This window comes from Simochromis diagramma, unplaced genomic scaffold (genome assembly GCF_900408965.1).
Source record: "Simochromis diagramma unplaced genomic scaffold, fSimDia1.1 OVJJ01000305.1, whole genome shotgun sequence".
Taxonomy (NCBI): domain Eukaryota; kingdom Metazoa; phylum Chordata; class Actinopteri; order Cichliformes; family Cichlidae; genus Simochromis; species Simochromis diagramma.
In genome coordinates, this window is record NW_024387169.1 from 502,923 (window position 1) to 524,378 (window position 21,456).

The following is a 21,456-nucleotide window of genomic DNA, read 5'->3' on the forward strand; positions in this document are numbered from 1 at the left end:
TCCATTTAAAAATTTCAGATTAAGGGAGGGTTTAATTGACCTACAAATAATTTTTTATTGACAGTTACACGGTCTCATCACTCATTTTTGGAAACAATAGTCTTGCTGTTGTGACCAAAAGCAGGCAACCAATCTTACAGCATAGTTTGGAGAAGTGCATCAGAGAGACAATGAGAAACTATAACCCAGATCTTTCATGGAGGAAAGTAATAATTTAAAAATATGCTGATTTTTCTCTTTTAATTAACACTAATTTAACCAATAAGCTGCTTATGAAACCCATCAAATCCAGACCGGTGCGTTCCTTCTTCAGACATTATGTTGACTAATCAGCATTAAGCAGTTCCAGCCTGAGTCCCCCCATCAATCTCCCTCCTCTGTACATCTGTGTGCATACATGTGAGCGTATGTGCACACCATACTGCATATGTGTGTTGACCCCCAGCAGCTGTGCTTTCCCCTCATCAGTATTCTGAGTGAAAAGGGGTGGTGGTGGGGAGCTTGGCTTTACTAAGCATAAAATGTAAAAAGAACAGGCATCAAGCTTCTGGAAGTGTGCTCTCCCTTAATTGAAGTTCTCTTTTATCTAGAGTCTGCACAATGTGTGCGTATGTCCTCCAATACAAGTCCCCCATCCGGCCCCTCATTCCTCTTAATTGGGTCTTTCAGTCCCCTAATTAACTCTGTCAGTGCAGGTTGGCCTGAGCCAAGTTGGGATAAGTACTCCACTATTGATCAGTATCTGAAGCGGTTAACTTATCCATCTGTCTACATTTCATCTACAAAAGGTCATGGTGTAATAACATCAGTGCATCCTTTGTGCTGTTAAAAGATATTTCTGTCTTTTTTGACTCCATATGTCTTTGCCAGATTATAAACTGTGTTTATAATCAAAATTTATATTCAGTTCAAGGCTTCCAAAATAGCTTCATGGCTAATATTATTTTTATATATATATATATATATATATATATATATATATATATATATATATATATATATATATATATAAAATCCAGGCACGAGAGTAACTGAATACAGTGACTCGTGTATTGTTCTTAAAAAGTTAATGACGTTTATAAGTCAATTTTTATTGCTCTGCCTCTCTGCATTCATCAGATACATTTAAATATTCTGTATTTTTCATATAAAATAAGGATCTTCTTAAAGCAGATGTGGAAAAAAATCACCCTATGATCACATTTTTTGCCTATAAATGAATCTTTTAAAGTACAAATAAAAAGAAAAGCTGGGTACTGACTGATTCTGTTTTTATTCACCTGTTTTCAGCGCAGTGAGTTTTCAGGGATTTACCTGCTGTGTTCATCTTAAGTGACACGTGCTGTATTTTTAACATTTTCAGTGCAGAGCAGAGTTTAAGGCTTCAATTATTGCTTGAAACATCCATTTAAACATTCATTTGGATCAACTACACCAAATAAAATGCATTAACTGGTGTAACAGTCTACAGCTACATCAAAGGATGATGTAATACTTTTGTGTGTTTATTTGTTATATATTTAACAGCTTCAAAATACAAATTAATATCAGTTAGAAGTCATTTAAGTGATGGCACTGAACTGAGAGGAAAAAGTGAAGAGAAATCATTTTATCTTTCTTTCAAAATAGATGATTATAATTTTTTCTTATCAGCAGTAATTATGAGTGTTGTTTTGCAAAATATATTATACAGTTTTGCATCCCTGGAGCAAATGACTTTCTATATCTTAACTTTTTATATTTCAGTCTACAAAAAGACAGCTGAGGTCAAATTAGTTGGGGTTGCCAGACTAACGGGGCTCTAATTAAACATTTAAAGGCTGTTGCTCTGAGCACCGTGCCTCGGTTAATTGTTGCTGTAACAGTAATGAAATTAGTGTTCTTGGGCTTATCCAGAGTGCATGAAAACAATGTTTTTAACCTGGTAGAATAAATAAATGCATGTCAAATACCTTCCTGCCAGTACCTTTTGCTTTCAGCCTCCTAAAATCGTGTCTTTTGGACATATTTGATGCAATATTTTAAGATAGCTATCTTTAAAGTTGCTTGGAATAAACCATGCCTTGGGCGATGCACATAAATCACCAAATGTATGTAAAATGAGAATTAATCTTATATTCTCAGATGTATTCTCAGAGGCATTCAGCAGAGCAGCTACTTTTGTTTAGGCGATATTTTAAATGCATAACTTTCACTCACTGTTTAGTATTATAAGTGCAGAAAATGGACACATAAAGGATTTGAATACTTGTTCCACCCTTGCTAATATAGACCAGCGTGTGTAATTTTCGGAGTTAATTGTGCACAACATTGTGACTGAAAGCAGTGCTGCCACTGCTGGTTAGCGTATGCTAAAGAGCACTGTGGTGACAGCAGCGGCTGACCATAATGGTGCACAGAGGACATGTCCATATTGTATGATTTAAGAGGTATATCCATTACGCACCGCAGTCATCACACCCACACTTGCGCGCACTCTGCAGACCGCCGATGCCGTACTGTGGGTTAACACCATCTGGTGCCAATCAGGAAACACCAGCTTTGCACAAGTCACTGTCTCTAATTATCTACCTAGAGCAAAGGGAGGCCGATCCCCACTAATCTCTACAATGTGTTCTGCTTCCCATTCCCACCTGTGTCCCAATAAAGGGGGGTCTTGTGGGAGGACCGGGGGTCTCTGTGTCAAGGGACTGGGGACCAGGTGACGCTGCAGCGCCAGTCCCCACGACAGAAGCTTCATCGCTTGGTTTGGCTGGCAGCTGCTTCCCCCCACTGAGACATCCCACAGCTGACAATCCCCCAGTACTGACAGGGGCTCTTTACAGTGTCAATAGCCTCATATATTAGAGCTAACCGCCTTTGTGGTGAGCGAGGGTGTCAGGCCTTTTGGCCCGACAGCGCTTGTTACCATGATGAAATGTAGATTGAATGGAGGGGGTCTGTGTCCCAGGCACGAGAGCTCGGACTCCCCCGGCCTTTGTGTCCCACGCATGGCTATTGTTCGAACCTATTCAGCACTTTCAAGAGCAGAAGGAGGGGTAAAAGTGAGAGGTGGGTGAGAATGATTTACATCTCTTCATCTCTCCCCTGGTCTCCAACTCATCTGTCAGCCGTGGGAGGATAAGCATGTATTTTACACGCCTGATTTGCTGCTAAGTGAAGGCTAGTCCTTGTTGAGCTGTTTGACTAAATCATGTTCATGGCAGTGTGCGTGTGTAAAGTGAACGTATGCTTGTTCAGTTTTTTATTTTTAGAAGAAAGCTGGAACTTGATTTGATGCCTTAATGTGCTGATAGAAATATTCATCCTGTATGAATTAAAATGACCTGTTTTTTTTTAATACAGACGCCATTATGTCCTTTGCTTAAAATCTGCCCTTTGTGTTCCTATATCCATGTTCTTATGAGACAGTGACAAATGGCTGGCCTAGAGCTGAGGACATGGCTATGTCCCTTGCCTGCGCCAGACAAAAGTGACGCGCCTTCCCGGCGCCTGTGTTGTCCTTTCATCTCCTACACCCTGTTGAGGTGAAGATGGATGGTCCCCAGGCTCAAGAACACCACATTCAGCTTCTGTTCTGGTGTATTGTCTCGCCCTTCTGTCCCTTTTTAGCTCTTCAGAGGTTAGGCTGTCTGAAACTGGTTAGCAACAAATGACAACCTTTTTTCCTGAATGTCAGCTTTAGCACTTCTAAGTTTGTCCTTTAAAGCACCAATAAATGCCCTTGTAGTATTGCTGTGATATTACTGTGTATTTGTCCAGAACTTTTCCAAAATAGTGACGCTGAGAAAGAAGAGACATTTTTTCACAAACTAAAAATCAACTGCACATTTAAAAGAAGACGCCCAGAAGTAGTTATTATCAAAACAACATTTTAATTTAGGAAAATAGCATTTGTGCCAGTCAGACACAACAGTTCCATTTTGACAGTGTTTCATCACCACTTATTTCACATAAGCTACTCTGATAAAAAAAATCCTCACAACATTTAGAATACTTCTGTAAAAAAAAAAGAAGAAAAGAAAAAGAGGCAATTAATAAAAAAAATAGCAGCAGTTTGTATCCCAAAAGATAGCTATATGTGAATATACAGTATGTACAAGGTTTTGCCCCAGCCATCATTTTATAATTTGTTTTTTCATCAGTCTCCTGTTTGTGGTCCAGACAGTCTATTTTAAGAGAGACCTGCTCACTTGCTCATAGACAGGCTGTGTAATGTGGAGGTAGTGGTGGGCAGAGGCTGGCAGAGTGAGCAAGGGCACGGCATGCCGGGGAAGTGTCTGTAGGAGCTGCTCAGGTGGAGAGGGTCCTTCAGGAGGCTCTGGACTGGAGCGTGAAAGCCCAGGAAGCCGGCTGATGGAGGGGAGTGTGGAGCTGGGGCTGAGGAGGCAGAAGATGAGTGATGCTGAAGAGCTGAAGGTGTGCTGCCCACCAGAGAGTGAAGGGACTGGGCCAGAGGATGCAGAGGGAGGTGGGCGGTCGTGGCCGCAGGGGTAATGGTGGGATGGGGAGCTGTGCGGCTCTGGACGGCGGCATTGCCACCATAAACGTCCCCAACCAGTTTCTTCATCTCCTCCAAAGAGCTGGAAAGCATGAGGATGTAATTGCGAGCCAAGAGCAAGGTGGAAATCTTTGACAGCTTGCGGACCGAGGGTCCATGTGCGTATGGCATGACCTCTCTGAGGCCATCCATCGCCTGGTTCAGATCATGCATCCTCTTCCTTTCTCGACTGTTAACTTTCAGCCTCTGATCTTGCATCTCTTCCTTGCTGAGCTCAGATCTGGATTTGCTCTTACCGCCCACGCTGCAGCAGTCCGTCCTGCCTTGGCCGGCCTCACTGTCTGCTCTGTTCTCGTGGCAGTACTTCTGGAACATCTTATTGGAGAAGAAGCTCCCCGCAGAGTCATCCACCACCAGGTCTGGAGACGAGGAGCGACTGCAGGTGGAGCCAGCATCGGAATCCATTTCAGCTGAGGGAGAAAATTCAGGAACAAAAACAAGGATCCAAAAAAACCCCCAAAACTCTTAAATCGTGACAGCTTGAGCTTAGGGCCTGAACTGTAGGTTTCCAAACTCTCTCAGTTCCCTGCAGTTTTTGTACAGCCTTACTTTTCCCTGAGTTTGTGCTGTTCGGCCTGATGCTCAGCCTCTCCCCAGGAGTGAGTGTGTCTAAACTGTCACCCCATGGGCCTGCTGGGGTGTATTTATACCACCGACACAACAAAGGAACAATACACCGCATAATGAGACACTTATGGCCCCAGCCAATTGCAGAGGGGACACACTTTTACCCCCCTCTCTTAACAACTCCTTCCTGCGTCCCCCAGTCCACCTCCCCACAACCACATTAATTCTCCCACTTGCTGATGAACCCCCCTGCACGTTAACCAAACAGAGGTATGATCCCATGTTGTGTAACGCTGAGTTAACCAGAGCTGTGTTAAAACTTTAATTAAAGACTGGCAGTATTTGCATATTTTTTTATGTTTCAGCACAGATTTTAAAGTAATCCTGGAACAGGGGAGAGGTAATCTAATAATAATAGAAAAAATCCAAGAAAAAAAGATGAATAAACATAAATTTATGATTTTATTATCTCAAATTTTAAAATTCTTCTCATATTAATCTACCTCTATAATCTGCAAAAGTTTCTTCCTCAGCTGTAAAAACATGTTTACTTTACTTTGAAAGTTCTCTACGCGGATGTTAAAGTGAAAGTGAGCAGGCCACCGTTTTTATTGCCCCCTTCCATAACACCAGATAGATGATGCCTTTAAGGCCTTATTTACATATGGTATCCATGAGATACTTTGGAGGAAGGTATGAGGCACCATATGAGGCTCTTAAACATGTAAAGGGCAGCGTTAATGGCAGACTAGATACAATTCAACCAGAAGCTCAAAACAAAAGGGGTCAGATAAATTTGACTTGGTTTCCCAAACAGTCTGTGAAATCACATCACTATCACTGGAAGGGGGTCTTTCAGTCCAGGGGGAGGTAGTTAAAAAGATACTAAATGAGTGGGCGCAGCATTGTTTCCCTATAATTCAACCATAAAGCTACTGGCACTTATTGTTCTTTGTTTTTTTACTTTATCTTGCTAGCTATCAGGAACACAAGGAAAACTTTCTTCCTCGTTTAAATTTATGGCATTAAAATTCCTTCCAGGCTTTGCATCCAACATATATCTGCTGCTTTAATGTTGTGGCGCTGTGACCAAGCCGAGTCCTCCACGTGGTGTTCAGAGGCTGGCTTTCACCACGCAGCTCAGGAATTTCCTGCCTCCCTTGTGCCAAGCAAAGCACCAAGTGAAGCAGTGCTGGAGGGCCGGGACTTTGAGAACATAACGCTTTTCTAAGGATGGCAAAAACCGCAGTTTTGTGAATTGATTCGTTGCATTGATTCTTGCCTGGAGCACAACAACTGAAAAGCCATCATAGAAAAGTATATTGTGTTCATTTCACAGGCATCAGGTCTGGATTTTTGTGTTCATCTGGTTGCTCGGCTAAGAAAATATTTGCCTTTCTCTGCGTTGTAAGCAGCGGGATGAATCTTTTGATGAATCTAAATCTTTTACTCGCTGTAGTATGAACCTACTGCAACATTTATGACATATATCTCATGCTCTTTGCTTTTAAATTTGTTTTTGTTCTTGCTTAATGCTCTCATGTTGAGTCTTTTGATATCCTGCTAATGCCACTGCTGATCCATATGCGTGCAAAGTTAGACTGATCTCACCAGTCCTCTGATTATCTGATGAGATGACAGACCAAAGTATGGTTTAATAAATATTTCAGCAGTCAGCAAGAGAGTGTGCGAGAGTCCCATTGAATTGTTCCAACCATTAAATTGTCTTTTGAAAGCAGTGCAAAATCACATCTCTTCTTTTACAAGAATATTTTTAAGTCAAACTAATTACAGAGTCAACCACATTGTCCTCATCAAAAACTTCTAACTGTTCTCAGATAACTAATGTGAGGGCAGTTAAAATCCAGTTGAGGTTCTCAGAAGAGTTTTGAATAATATAAATATATTTGAATTCCAAGTCAAGTCAAGTTGCTTTATTGTCATGTGCAGTGGTACAGTACACAGTGAAACGAGACAATGTGCAAGACCATGGTGATACATATAGCATATAACAGACCAGCAAACACAGGACTACATAAAGTGCAAAATGCAAAAATTGCAAAAACCCCCCAAAACTAAGACACCAGACAGAAAAGTGCAACAATGACAGCAGGTTGTGCAACAGACTGAGCATTGTGCAAAAAATAACTTGGTGTATGAAGGAGTGTTTGTGTGCGTGTGTGTGTGTAAGATTGTTTTTGCATTAGTGGGATTTTTGTATGAATAGAAAAAAGGCCCATGTAAAGGGCTGCAGCACAGCACTGCACCATCAGTATTTGATTTATTAAAGCTACATTTCCAATGTTTAATACGACTAAATACGCACGCTTTTGTGATCATGCAGCGATGCCAAGACGACCTTGTACTTTCATTTAACCTGGTTTTTCTCGTATGTTCCTCGGTGAGGGATTAGTGAGGAGGTCGTGTTCGTGTTCAAACAGATTTTCTTTGCTTTGTTTTGTGGTTGAATTGCTGCAGCATTTCAACCACAAAAAACAGTTTTCTTGATTTTTGTCTATTATTAATAATCTTAAAATTGGCCTCCCTCCGGCAGTGAACTTAACTGTGTTTGCTGCTTTTTGTGTTGGTGAGGTTTTATGGAAACTGACTGCAAAATGGTTTATTTAATTTTCTTTATTCTACTTATTATAGTGGATTTTTTCCCCAGAGTTGTGCATGACTCATATGCATCATTTAAAGTACCCCCCCATTTGAGAATAGACCACACAAAAATGTTTGAAAGGTTTAAGCCCATCAGGCTTGAGGTAATCAGGTTAGAAATTCAGACTGTTTCTCTCTGACGATGCGGTTCTTCTGATCATCTTCCTTTATCTGATAAAGTCAGGTCCCTTATAGTAAACGGACAACGTGGAATCAGTCATTTCCAGGTAAGTGTGCTTATTAGCTTCTAATAATCTGTGCCTAAATTCTCCTTCTTCCTACAGGGGCACACGGAGGAAACACAACTTCACTTGAGCTTGAATCTAAAGAACCACTAATTTTAAAATATGTGCAGATTTTGGTAAATCTATTGCTGGTCTCCATGTCAGTGGGCTTGTGATCCCTTACACTCACAAACCCACACAAAGTTAGAACCGAGAATCAAGAGGGCTCTCGATACCCCCCCACCACAGCTCCGTCGGGGGGCCCTGCAGGGTGCTTTGGCTCGGCCACCATTCAGTGATATTATAATTGGGGAACTTTGAGAGCCAGCATGGGCCAGATATTTGGAGCATATGGATTTTCCCATCGTTAGGCTTGGAGCCAACATGGCTGCTGGACTCTCCTTTGCTAATTGGGTCAGTTCCTAATTAACTGAGTTGAACACAATGCTCCAGATTTCATTCATTTTTTCCAGTCTTTCAGGCCCTTTAATGGCTGGTTCTGTGCCACAGTTTTCATTGTGTTTTACACACAAGGAAAGGAGAAAGGGATTTATAGTGGGTCATCAATAGTCTTAATAAATTATCTATAAATACAGGAAAATGTGCCAAGCTACTTATTAACCATACATGAAGTTAGATTAGCGAGAATGTCACTTATATGAAACGAATGAGGAACAGCACATCAGTGGAATAGAGCTGAAACCAGGAGCTGTGTATTAGTAAAAGTACAGAATGTATATCGGGATCACCGACAGGAACTTTATCCAAGTAACGAGTGTAATCAGTCCTCCTTTTACTCCATTATTTTATGCATGAGCCCGATAAATCCCATTCTTGGCCTCAATCTTATTCTTATTCATGTGTTTACAGAGGCAACGGGCCACACAGAGAGACTTAAGGATCTCTGCATTTTACAAATGAAAGCGTAGCCACCCTTCATGTGTCCACATAATCCTTCAATTTTTAACCCTGCACTAGAGTGTTTGACTTTCTTCTCTGGGTGCCACCTTTCAGGGCCCTTTATCCAATTCTGAGCTCTGCGACAGACTTTTTTTAGGCTTTAGAGACCCCCTCACTGCTGCCCTTTCTGGTGCACTCCAGTGAAAGTGCTCAGGTGACCAGAAAATGAGGGCATTATCACAGGCATATGCTTGTAGTGACAGAGGATCAGGCAAGATTAGGGCCTATCATGGCTCAATAAAGCGCTAAGCTGGAGAGCAAACCTGCGCTGTGTACCATAAGGCTTCCTTCACTCTCTGCTGGTCATTGTTCAACAGGATCAGTGGCTCGATCTTCTGTACACACACACACACACACTGGGGTTTAATCTGCCGCTTGAGAGCCTGTAGAGGACATACAGCTGCCTTTAGTTTCCACCGTTTGTCTCAGTGTTGCTTCCACATCAGGACTCTGAGATCACAGCGGGGCGAGTGTTCAGCAGAAGCTGATACGAGGAATCGGGTTGTTTTGATTCATCTGTGGATCTAAACATTTCCCTCTCAGTACCGGTGTCTGTGCAGAGAGATATAAAGTTGTTTCATGAAGTAACTGAACAGGCAGACAAGTGTTTCTGAGAACGGGGAGTGCTGCCCTTTGTTATCTCTCACCGCTGGGACAAACTGCTCGGTGATTTATTCATTTACACTGCCTGAAACAATTGCATTATCTCGGCCGCAACACAAAGACACAAAGGCACTATGAAAATCCCCTAGGATGTTTATGAGTCACTAAAGAGTCCAATAACTTTCCCCTTCATCTTTAAGCGGCCATGAAGGATTGCATGCTGAGGAGGGCTGCAGGGCGAGAGGAGTGAGGATGGGGATTCGGGCTGAGGGAGAGGTGCTGATTATGAGCAGGATGAAAGGAGTGCAGGCCCTCTCCTCTGGAGCTGAATGGAGCTCGGTCAGCAGGCTGTCCCATACACCGACCTGCTCCATGCTGCTAGAACTTCATAAATTACCCCACTATTACCCTGGGGGGACACCGAGGGAGGACAGACAGGCGAGAGGGGGAGAGAGTGAAAGGGGACAGAGCAGAACCGGTTGCTGAGCAGACCATCGTCAGGAGTTGTAGGCATCGGGTCCAGATGTTGGCCTTCAGGTTGCTGGGACTCAAATGATGGGGACCTCCTTTGACTTTTCAGAGTAGAAACCACAAATTATTCCTTTAAATTGAAAAAAGCTGTTGTTTTTTTTTAGTTAACAGGAGTTTGATGGCTCACAGTAGTTTTATTTTTACATTCTAGGTTATATTGCTGCCTTTATTGCTCTTTTCTACTAATGTACCTGTATATTTGTGTTTAACATGATCCTAGGGTTCCTCTTGGTGCTTCCTTCTCCACAGCGGTATTTTGGTAGGTGACGTCTGGTGAAAGAGGAAAATAGTGAAACACATTAAAAATGCTCATAACAGTATTTGTGGAGCATGTTGATAAACCGAGCAATGAAAGGAGAGACTGCTGCTGAGTCTTTTAAATTAAATTTTTGGTGTGTCGAGCACCTCAAGGCGCATGCCATCTGGTTCCGTTCTCTTAAAGAGAAGGCTGAATTTCTGTATTGATGTTGATATCTCCAAAACTGTGAAACTTGCAGTCGGGGTGTAAACACACTAGAGGAACTGCACTGTGCAAGAGCACTTTTGATCACAAAATTTCTGTTGGTTTAACTCCTATGATCACTGCATGCTGTGTGTTATTAGTTTATTTCATTTTGGGATTATAGAGTTATGAATCACCCACTCTTCTTCTAATTTTGAATATTCAGTTTCTGTTATATTCAGCCTATTTTTGCTGTATTCCCATCTTACCCAGTGACTCTTTCCTCCTGTTTGTCCTGAAATTTCATGCTGAATTTGGAAAAACTGTGCAGCCCTCGACTCGGGGAATCAGCTGTTAAATCTTAAGCAGCCGGTCTCACTGAATTAATTTAAGGTGATTTTTGGTTGTATTTTTTGTATTTTACACTTTATCTGATATACATAGTATACTTGTTCTGTGTATTTGTACTAATCTGTGCAGCTAGTAGTGATTGTACTGTTGTCTGTCTTGGCCTAAAAACTCTTGCAAACAACATTTTATATATTTTAAGAATCATGAATAAAAAATAAAGTAATTGCACTGGGTTTAATGTTTTGTCTCTTCTTTATTACTAAGGCTGACAGGTCTCAGGATTCGCAGTGAAGGACTTGGACATGTGTCATTAGGATTTTCTGCAAGCGTTTACATTCTATGTAATATGTGAATGTAAATATTTATGATAAATATGCTGATGTTTCAGGTCTCTGCTGCAGAAATCAGGTCAAATGTGTATTTCTCTATTTAATAATACATTTTATTACCTGGCCAGGTGGTGCAGCAAATATAGGTGAGGCTTAATAGGCAGAAGGTATTCTTTAAGAGGGGGTGACAGCTTTCTGCAAGTCTTCCTTTTTGCACCCATTTTCACTTTAACATACATACATACATACATACATACATACATACATACATACATACATACATACATACATAAAAATTTCTGGTTCCCAAAGAAATGGTCCTTTACAAGGTAACTAAACAACAGATTTAACAAATAAATAAATAAATAAACTTTTTATTGTTTAAAGCAGAAGGCACCTCTACGTTCCCTCTGCTTTAAAGGGTTGATCCAAAAATTATATTTATTAATTCAAATTATGATTTAATGTCTCAGAAAACTTTTCTGCAGCAAGCCCCACAAGTGAAACTGAACCTGGGTAGCTTAATTATGTTTTTTCCTTTCTGTTCCTCTAAGCTTTGATAACATGTCATGGCTCAAAAGGACATAAAATTAAGTAAACGTGAAAATTGGCTTCAAGTAGTCCGAATGAGCTTAAAACATTTAAATACATTCCAATCAGTCAAAAAAGTCACACGCATGCTTACAAGCCTATACAGATGCTCACAAAGTGTATCTGTTTGCCATTGTGTTGGTCACACTTTCGAACAGTTGGCCGCTCACTGATGCATGGGGGTGGCTTTGTGTCAGCGGTCTGCGCCCCCCCCCCCCTCCCGTCCTGTCTCCTCCATCCCCCTCATCTCTGCGTTATCCATCTTGATAAAACTGGGGACCTGCTTTCCCAATAATCTCCCTCCCCGAAGCCCAGGCACGACTCCTGCCTTTCATCAGCACCATTGTTTTAGTGCGTTACCGCCGCTTGTGCTCCCTCACCACGGTAACACACTCACGCACCCCCTCTTCATCGTCATCCCATCTGTGGATAGGCCTGCCATGTGTCTATTCATAAGGCTGCCGGCGGCAACGCCACTGTATGCGGAGAGTACATGATGCCGTCCTTTTGTGTGGGTCTCAGTCCTCAGCTACTTACCGCTGACCTCAGGGTCACTGCACACAATAACCTGAGTGTTGGTGGCCACTGGCTATCCTCATTGGCCAGTGATTGACGAGCCAATCAATGGGGTGTGAGTGTGCGTTGTGTGTCTGCGCGTGCACATGTGTGTAGTTGCTATACAGCCTCTGTAGGTCAGCTGAATGAAGCGTGTCTGTTTTGTAAGTATTGCTCTGTTGAAGGCATCAGACTAGTTAGTGACACGCAATTGACTTCTTTTGGCTTTTAGCTTGATGTGGTGACATGAATAACTGCAATTTAACTCAATGAGCACACGCCTCGTCTGGACATTAAAAACTGTGAGCCCAGTGGAGTTGTGCTGCTATAACATTAAACATCCTTGGGTCCAGGTTTATGTGTAGAAATTGTATCTTAGACCGCTTAATATTCTGGCATATGCTCCCAGGCTATCATTTTGATCTCATCAGTCACTCTTTTTACCCCCTGCCTCTTCCCTCCTTTCACAGCACACACAGACACATTCCCTCCAGAACCCACTCAAGGGGCTCAGGTGGGCGATTAGGAGCAGACATTAAACCTCAATTCACATATGGCTGGTTGTGAATGCTGATGAGGAGATCTGCTGCCGTTTCCAAAGTGGCTGAAACATGGACAGTTTCCACTCCACTGTCTGATGTGTAACTGTGTCCACACGCTGACTGGCAGACACATGATATGAAGGACTTGCGCTGCTTGGCGATGATGATCTGTGCTCTGCTGATTAAAAACCAGGCCGTGACCCTGCAGTTTATGGACCTCCTGTTGTTTAACCAGTAGCGGGATGAAAAGATATGGCGTTGTTGACCTGTCTCGATGATCTGAGAACCGTGTCGTGCTGCTGTCGCTGAATAGAGATGTTTCATATTCTGGCGTGGATGTCATTGTCCTCGTGAAATCATGTAAATGGGTCTCAACGGTTTTTTTTCACCTATTGAAGACACAACAGGTTTTCTTTGATAAGGACTGAACAGGAGTCAGTATTAAATGAGATGCCATGAGAACCTTATTACTTTACTGCCCATCGTGAGCTATAAGATCAGGAATCTAAATAACAACATGGCTGATGAATAAACAGAGAATTGAATGAGAGGCATACAGTGAAAGTAGACGCTGGATGGTGAGAGGCTGATTACACCCCATGATTCAATAGTTTAAAGAATCACCTTTAGCAGTAAAGTTACTCTTACTTTGCTTTTTTATGCTTTAATATACAGAGCAGTACAATGTTAACTCAATGACTGCAAGGTGCTCAGGTCCTGAGTCTAAATCATCAGCCCTCCACCACCATGTTGACAGCTGTGTGCCGATGTGCTGTGTTTCGTTTTCTTCACATGTGGCAAACGATGACCAAACACCTCCTCATGGTCTCATCTGTCCAAATGACATTTTGCAGCCTAAGCCATGCTGCCATGTTCTTTTTAGAGAGAGCAGGCTTCCTTCTGCCAATCCTTTTAAATAAGCCATATTTGTTCAGTCTTTTTCTGTTTTTTGCAGTTTGTCTGAGCAATGCACAATCTGACTTTGAGGTCCATTAGCTGGGATGCATTGTGTTAACACTCACCTGAATGCTCCAGACCAGCAAACTGCCAAAACCTCTGCTTTTATAGAGCTGCTCGGGCTGATGGATCAAGTTCATTTCATAGCAAGCAGCAAATGGCTGCTAATTACTTTTTGAATTCCTCTGGAAACATGTGTCTTCATGTTTTGGCTTATTTTTAGGACATTTTCTCATGTGGACAGTGGACACAAATGCAGACTTTAAGATGGAGTGGCATTTTTTTTTTTTAAACTAACCTTTATTTAGTGAAGGTTGAATCCAACAGCAGACAAAAATAAAGTTCTTAAAGAAAGCAGGGAACAGACGGTGTGACACAAAAAGGGAAAAAAAACAGTGAGCAGTTTGGTTTAACTTCACTTTTTTTATATATCAGTGCAACATGTCGGTGTACTATACCAGTTCCTCACAGAAAAGACACCTTGCAGCTTTAGGGCCCTATATTTATTTGAAAGGGAAAGTACACGCTCTGATTTCTCCCTCACCGCTAACAGCAACACGTCTGTTTCTCAGCTGTCACGCCAGCTCGCTGTCATATGGCCGCGTCGCCTCTCAGCAGCATGAGGGTGAGTGTAGGTTTACAGCATCTTTGTTATTGATATCATTCTTTGTCTCGCTTTTCCTGTCTCAGAGAGGAACAGGCCTCTAAGTTTGGCCCTGCTGAGGGCAGCATTAAATATCAATACATGTTTACGAGGGCCCGTAAATACTCGATACAGAGAAGAAGCGGTTAAAGAGGGAGAACCGAGAACAGCATTTCTCCCATGTGGATGAAGATGGGGAACAGGGGTGGAGAAGGAAAGAAGAAGAAATGGAAATGAGACATAAATGTAAAGGAATGTAAAAAGAGCCCTACAGGGTGTCAGATAACTACCCACCTGCTGCAGCAGCTGCTGGTTGTTCCTGTCAGCTCTCGCCATGTTCAGTTTCATAATCTTTTATGCAGTCTTTGATTTTTAGCAGTCATTAATTAATGATTTTATTTATGTTTACCAAAAAAGAGCACTGAGGAGTACAAAGTAGCCTTTTAAGTCTTCACTCTGCACCACTTTCCAAGTAATCTATTATTCATGATGTGTTAATTTCTAAAATGATTTAAGGATTAGAGCGCTTGAATTGCTGTAGACTTAAAGGCAGAGTACGTAGCAAGCAAACAAAAGGTCCCATAAAAGTACAGCTCTAGTGACTGCGTGGCAGTATATTTGAAGGACAGTGGGCAGGAGGGGGTGCGCCCCAGCTCCAGCCTTTAAAAGATTAACCCTGAGCCCACAAAGGCGCAGGGGGCTGTGGGGCCAGGCAGGGCATGAGTGGGCTGCTCACTGGTTAAATATTGGCCCTCTTGGATCCCCAATCATTGTCTAGTTTGGAGCTTTACCCAAGCCCCTGTTAGCAGTGCAGACACATATCTTGGCAGCCGGAGTGAGCCGATACAAAGGCCGTCGGTGCCCAAAAGGCAGAAATGGAGATGTATGGGTCCGGGGTGGGGTACTCGCCACGTGGGGCCCGTGGTCGTAAAGCCCAAAGCAGGACAGATTGGACAGCAGAGCCCCCCTCGATCCTCCTCTTTCTGTGTGTTTCTGTGATGTGACAGTGATAAACGGGACACGCAGCCTTCCAGAACAACAAACAGACACTGCCTCATTTCCCCAATGTGGGCGAGGGCAGGCATAAAGGAGGTGCCATCCCATTAGAGCCTGGACTCAATGCTGCTGAGGCTGAGGCAGCGAGGAGGGGTTTTACTAGTGCACCGGACCACTCGACCACGGGCCTCCAGCTGAGAGGAGACAGCTCTGCTTTTTTGTTTTCTCAGAAAAGTGTCATAAAAAACTCGCCTTAATTGGTGCTCTATAAAATTTGCATCTCCAAGCTGATTAGATTTCCTCTCTCCTCAGTCGCTATTGTGCCTCTGAGTGACCCCATCCTTGCCATTCACTTTTAGTCCTTTTCACAATTTTATTGGGCATCGGAGAAAAAGGAAACCCTTGTAAGTTTGTGCCCTTTGCCCTCCACTTCTCCCCTGCCTTTTGAGTTGACCGAGTCCCTTTGGAAACAGCTGCCTTCTGCTCGGCCGCCGAAAAGTAAACTCGTAGTTATACATTAAATTTTGTTAAACTGACCGGGAAGAATGGAACCGGTGTCAGTTTGTAACTATGTATCATTTTTGGTTCAAACTGCAGGTTTTTTGCCCTCTTAGAGCCAAAGTGAGTGGCTGAAAAAGCCTCTGAATAGATTAACCACACTTCCTGAATGTAGCACCATTGTGTCTTGCAAAATTTAGAGTGCAAAAAAGTTTCCCCTTCAGCAAAAACCCTGTTTATAGACATGTCAGAGCAGCACAGACTGAAATATAATCCCATTAGCTTTGAATGGCAAGTCTATTACTCTGTTGCATAATGTGTCTGGCTCGGCATGGATAATCGCCATCTCAGTGGAAATGGCGGCGAGATAAAGGGATTTGAGATGCTTTGACGTCTTTATAGATGGAGTAATACGGCTGCTGGGATCATCAGCTTGCCCAGAAAAAGTTTGGGCTGTCTTCATTTTTCCATCTAAAATATCATCCTGTGCGAGTGATTCTTGACAAAAGAGCATCGCTGTGGGCCCTAATCACTTTACGTCATTTTATTGGTTGAATATGCATTGTTTGTTGGGTTTGAAAAAAGGGCTACATTTTAAATTGCTAAACAGCAAGCAGTGCCCTTCTTATTAAAGCTTTAAAGATGTACTGAAATAAGCTTGTAGCCACAGGAAGATTAGGATAGATTATTTAATGCGTGCACACTCACAGCAAAGTGGACTTATTTCTGCCATAACTAAGTGCTTTAAAGGGGAATTAATAGTAGTTTAGTTAGTTTTCCCCCCATTTTCTTTTAACCAAGGTCGGATATCCAAGCCAATATATAACCTGAGCAGTGGGTGGGGCACATGAAATAGTTAAAGGGTTACAATCTTATATGCATATCACGGAGAAAGTGCGGGTTAGAGAGTGGGAATGTATCCAGACATTGTGATGCAAAGGGCACAGGGGGGTTAAACCAGGTTCTACTCGGCCCCCTGACCCGACACCTCTTTGATGCTGCAGCCCTCAGGACGTGGGCCCCTGAGGGGGCTCAGCGTGGCGCAGCCCTGGGACCGGGCCGCTGCCACTGAGCCAGCGGGGTCCGGGGACAAGCTTTTGTCCCCAAAGAAAATGTACGTGGCTTTGGGTGGGGCTGGGGGAAAGGTCACATACTGGGAACACGGGGAGAGAGAGGTGAGATCAAAACAAACAGACTGGGGAAACGCATCAGATCACTTTCTCAGCCGCTGGGTGGATGATACACGAACATTAACCTGCCAAAGGAGTTTGCTAGTTTATCATTAAATCCGCCTGCGTGAGACTGCAGTATGTCTACTGGCACCAGCTGACATACTTAATAACATTTCTTTTTAAAGGTGGAAACACATAAAAAGGAGAAATCACCTCCTGAAGAATATTATGTTTAATACAATATTCACTGAACTGCATCTGCAGCTCAAAGTCACTCGCTTCATCATCTCCTTCAGCACAATTCAGGGCAAATCCTGCACTGAGTAAATATCACACGCTCAACACTTGAAATTGATCAGAACCATTCAGATCAATACTGGCAGCTGCATGGAAGTGGTTACTCACAGGAGGAGAGTTCTGGGGAAAAAAAGAAACTGCCAGACCTCCATCTTATTTAGTTACTTAAAAATCTTCCTTTTTTCTTGCTTTTCTCTTTATTTGTCAGGAAATCTCCTAAAAAATTATACATGGTAGATCTTTTATAACTTGTGGGATTTTTGTGACCTGATCATTTCAGCCCCTCAGTAGAAACACTGGTCTGTTAATGAACTGGTAAACTGTTGTTTCTGAGATGTTACAGCCTGCTACAGCACCACTTTCTCTTTGCTGCACAAAGATTTCAAAAGTAAAGTTGTAAAGTAAGAAGGAAGACTGCATTTTTTCCTCTCATTTAAACAATAAAGTAAATAAGTCATCAGGAGCACGTTATCTTGTTGAAAGAAGCCCTCAGAACATAGGCACCCTGTGGGATCAATACTCAGGAAGAGTGTGATATTTAAACGATGCTCAGGTGGCACAAGGAGCCCAAAGTGTGCCGGGAAAATCCCCCACACCATTTCACTGCCAACAGTTTAAACCATTGTTACCAGGCAGGTTAGTTTCATGCTTTCATGAATCATGATGCCAAATTCTGACATCTGAACATCACCATCATCAGATATTGGGTTGCCTGTGTGAATTATAACTTCATTTTCTTACTCTTACCTCACATGAGTGGCACTCAGTGTGGTCTTCTGCTGCTGCAGCCCATTTGCTTCAAGGCTCAGAGATGCTCTTCTGCAGACCTTGGTAGTAACGTGGTTATCTGAGTATCTGTTGCATCCCCTCAGCTCAAAGCAGTCTGGATATTTTCTCCTTTTCACATCATTCTCTGTAAACCAAAGAGATGGTTGTGCAGGAAAAATCACAACCTTCCATTTAAAAGTTACTTTAAGCAACTCCTGTTATGACAGATGTCTGCTGTTCCATTTCTCCAGTGAGTCTTTTCCAATCAAAGCTACCTTATTTGATATTACAGTGAATTAGAATGCACCTTACTAACCAAACCAGCTTCCAGCAGTCCTCTGGTCTGCATTTTACTCATGCACAAAGCAAAATAGCGGTAGTCCACAACCCAATGTGAGCGGTCACAGGGGTTTTATTTACAGTCTGTGGTTGAGGTGGACATAGAAATAATTTATAGTCACGTTTAGTAGGTGATAATCAAATGTGTCCATGACCCATCTTTCAAAGAACATATCTAAACGTTTGGTGCTTTGCTGTATTTGGATATCTTTGCAACAAGTTTCACAGTTAGAAGTAAAAGTCACATTAAAAATAAGAACTAACATGCAAAACAAAAGAAATTATGAAACAATAAGGTTTTTTTGGCCAAAACCAGTTAATTAATACATTTTTCAGTTGTTGGAATTTAATTGCTGAGTACTTTCATAATTCTTTAAGTTGTTTTCCACATAATGAGGATAAATATGTAATTCCATGTAATAATTCCTTGTAATTTAAATAATTAACATTTATGGTTTTGTTTGTTGAATAGTTTCAGTTATAACTATCGAGGGCATTTTATCATGTCTGCACAATAGCACAGATAAATAATAAAACAATAATCATACACTCTAATATTCCTTCAAGCTTGTACCACACTTGGATTTTCAGCGCTTACAGTGGTTATTCTGAATCCTCTGTTACATCTCTTTTGCATTTTGAATCAGCACTTTTTTTTTTTACCAACAGACACAAAGCACAGACTGTAGAATTTATTGGAAGCACACATCACCTATATTCTGGGCCTTCCACTGTGAATGCTGATCTCTGCATCCTGGCTGCTACACTGCTGCCTGCAGCAGGAAATTAGCATTTAGTTTAGCCATAAATTTTACGGTCATTGCTGTGTTTTGAGAACTCATAAATCTTTAACTTCATAATTAAAGATTTACAGCTTCTAAGAAAACAAAACTTTAATAAATTTGAAGATATTTGTATCGGTTTGGGCAACTATTTCATTTGCTTGCAGATAAAGTCCTCAAGAAGTTTCTGATTGCTGTGATCAGTTGCAGGAGAGGAATCAGTTGACAGATAAATGAAAAAGCTACAGCCGGTATATTCTGTAATCCTTTAATAAATCAGCACACTGTGATTGTGCGATAAAGAAATCTCTGCTTTGGATGATTTTCATCCCCCATAATCTTTCTAATTATCATCACTGTCAGTATACTTATCTCAACTTTAAGGGAACAAACTCAACATAAGCTGTTAAATTTTTATCTGATTCAGATTCTCTGTACACTAGAACTGTGCCTGTTTGGCACATTTCAGAGGCAGCGAGCGCCTTCAGGGGCAGAATTTTAAGGAATTTATGCGCCCTCTAGTGTTAATACTCAAACTGCTTGAAGCACCCTTAAGTGCTCCATACTGACATGTCATCATATGGGGCTTAAATAAGACAAGGCTCAAATATAAAGGTGTTATATCATAATGCAATGCAATATTCTTTTTCTTCATTTTACAAACAGGCCATTTTACAATAATAATAGTAACACTCAATTTAAGGTTTATCAGATTCATGATTTGAACCACACACACACTCATGCGCACACTCCCATCTCAGACGTCTCAGTGCTCCGCTGAAGGCTAAAGCAGTCATGTAGGATAGATTGAGTGCATTCACGTCACTCATTTCCACTCGCTCCATGAATATTGCAGTGGTGGAGACAGCTGATGAGGCACATTTGGTTGTCAAACTGAGAGGCAGGCACATGGTTACATAAGAGCGCTGTGGATGAGGATGTCTGACAAGCCTGCCTTTGAAGAAAGTACTCTATCCCCAACGGCAGCTTCACCCACTGCTCGAGTTAATTGACGTCCTCAGGGGAACCTGAATTTATCACCTTGGCAGAGCCCCGCTATAAAGATGATGTGCAGGTATAATGGAAAAAATAGCACGTTAAAGATCATTCTGGGGCCCCAAGGTTTAATATTGTAAGTGTTGTAACCTGCATGCATTTTACATGTTTATTTTTTATGTAAAGTTTGTGCAGCTTTGCAACAGTTTCAGCCAACTAAAAGATCACATGGTTATTTGCAGCAGTGATTTCCAACCATGGGAGGTCCAAAGGGCTTGGGTAGCTTAGCTCAACTAATCTGAAAATAATAATAATAATAAAAATAAAGAACAGAATTTTGTTTTTCTATTTTGCTCTTTATTCTGATCTTTTCTCCTATTTTCTCTGCCTTTCTCTTTTCCCCCTGCCTGTCAGCTCTGTTATCGCTAAATTGTACATGTGCTCACGTAAATAATAATAGAAATGAATAAAGAAAGAACATTAAAGAAAAAACACTAATATAAGGAGCTACAGAGAGTTTATACGGCTCCTTGTGGAAAAGCAAAGACAGTTGGCACAACAGTGGTTGCATTCAGATGGACAAAAGAGTCTAAAAATAAAAAACAACTAAATTAACCTCTGTAAGTTTCAGTAAAACGTTATTGTTAAACACATGAAGATGTATAAAATGATAAAAACATAATGGATTGATGTGTGATGATACAAGGGTGGATGAAAATGTTCATAACCACTGATTTATGCGAAGATAAAAGTTAACATTGTTGAGATACTGGCTCTTTCTTTTAATTTCTGTTTTTGCATTTACATGTCACCCTCTTTTTTCTGATATTTCTACAGCTAATATATGTGCCTTTTCTATATTTAATAGGATTGGTGTGCCCCGAGAAGTGGTCCTGGCCGAGGCCGACATGTGCCTCCTTAATCATTTATGAGAGTTAATGCAGAGAGTGAGCGCGAGCAGAAAAAGCTGCTCCCCCAGGAGACCTGCGGGCACAAGGAAATTACAAATCAGCCGTACTATAAACCACACTGCCAGCAGGGACGAGCGGTGGACTGCGCCGGCGTGCCTGCCTGCCTGCTTCCTCTTGTGC

The 21,456-nt window shown here is 41.8% G+C and overlaps 1 protein-coding gene across 1 annotated transcript; it reads right to left on the reverse strand.

Annotated features, from left to right (window-relative positions):
• Positions 1-4,189: 4,189 nt before the first annotated feature.
• olig4 (oligodendrocyte transcription factor 4) lies at positions 4,190-5,365 on the reverse strand. Its single transcript, XM_040048986.1, has one exon. It carries the CDS (start codon positions 4,964-4,966, stop codon positions 4,190-4,192), a length of 777 nt encoding a protein of 258 aa, XP_039904920.1. The 5' UTR covers positions 4,967-5,365.
• Between the last annotated feature and the right edge of the window lie 16,091 nt (positions 5,366-21,456).

Coding starts and splice junctions, on each gene's coding strand:
- olig4 (XM_040048986.1), bottom strand. CDS start 4,966: ATGGATTCCGATGCTGGCTCCACCTGCAGTCGCTCCTCGTCTCCAGAC.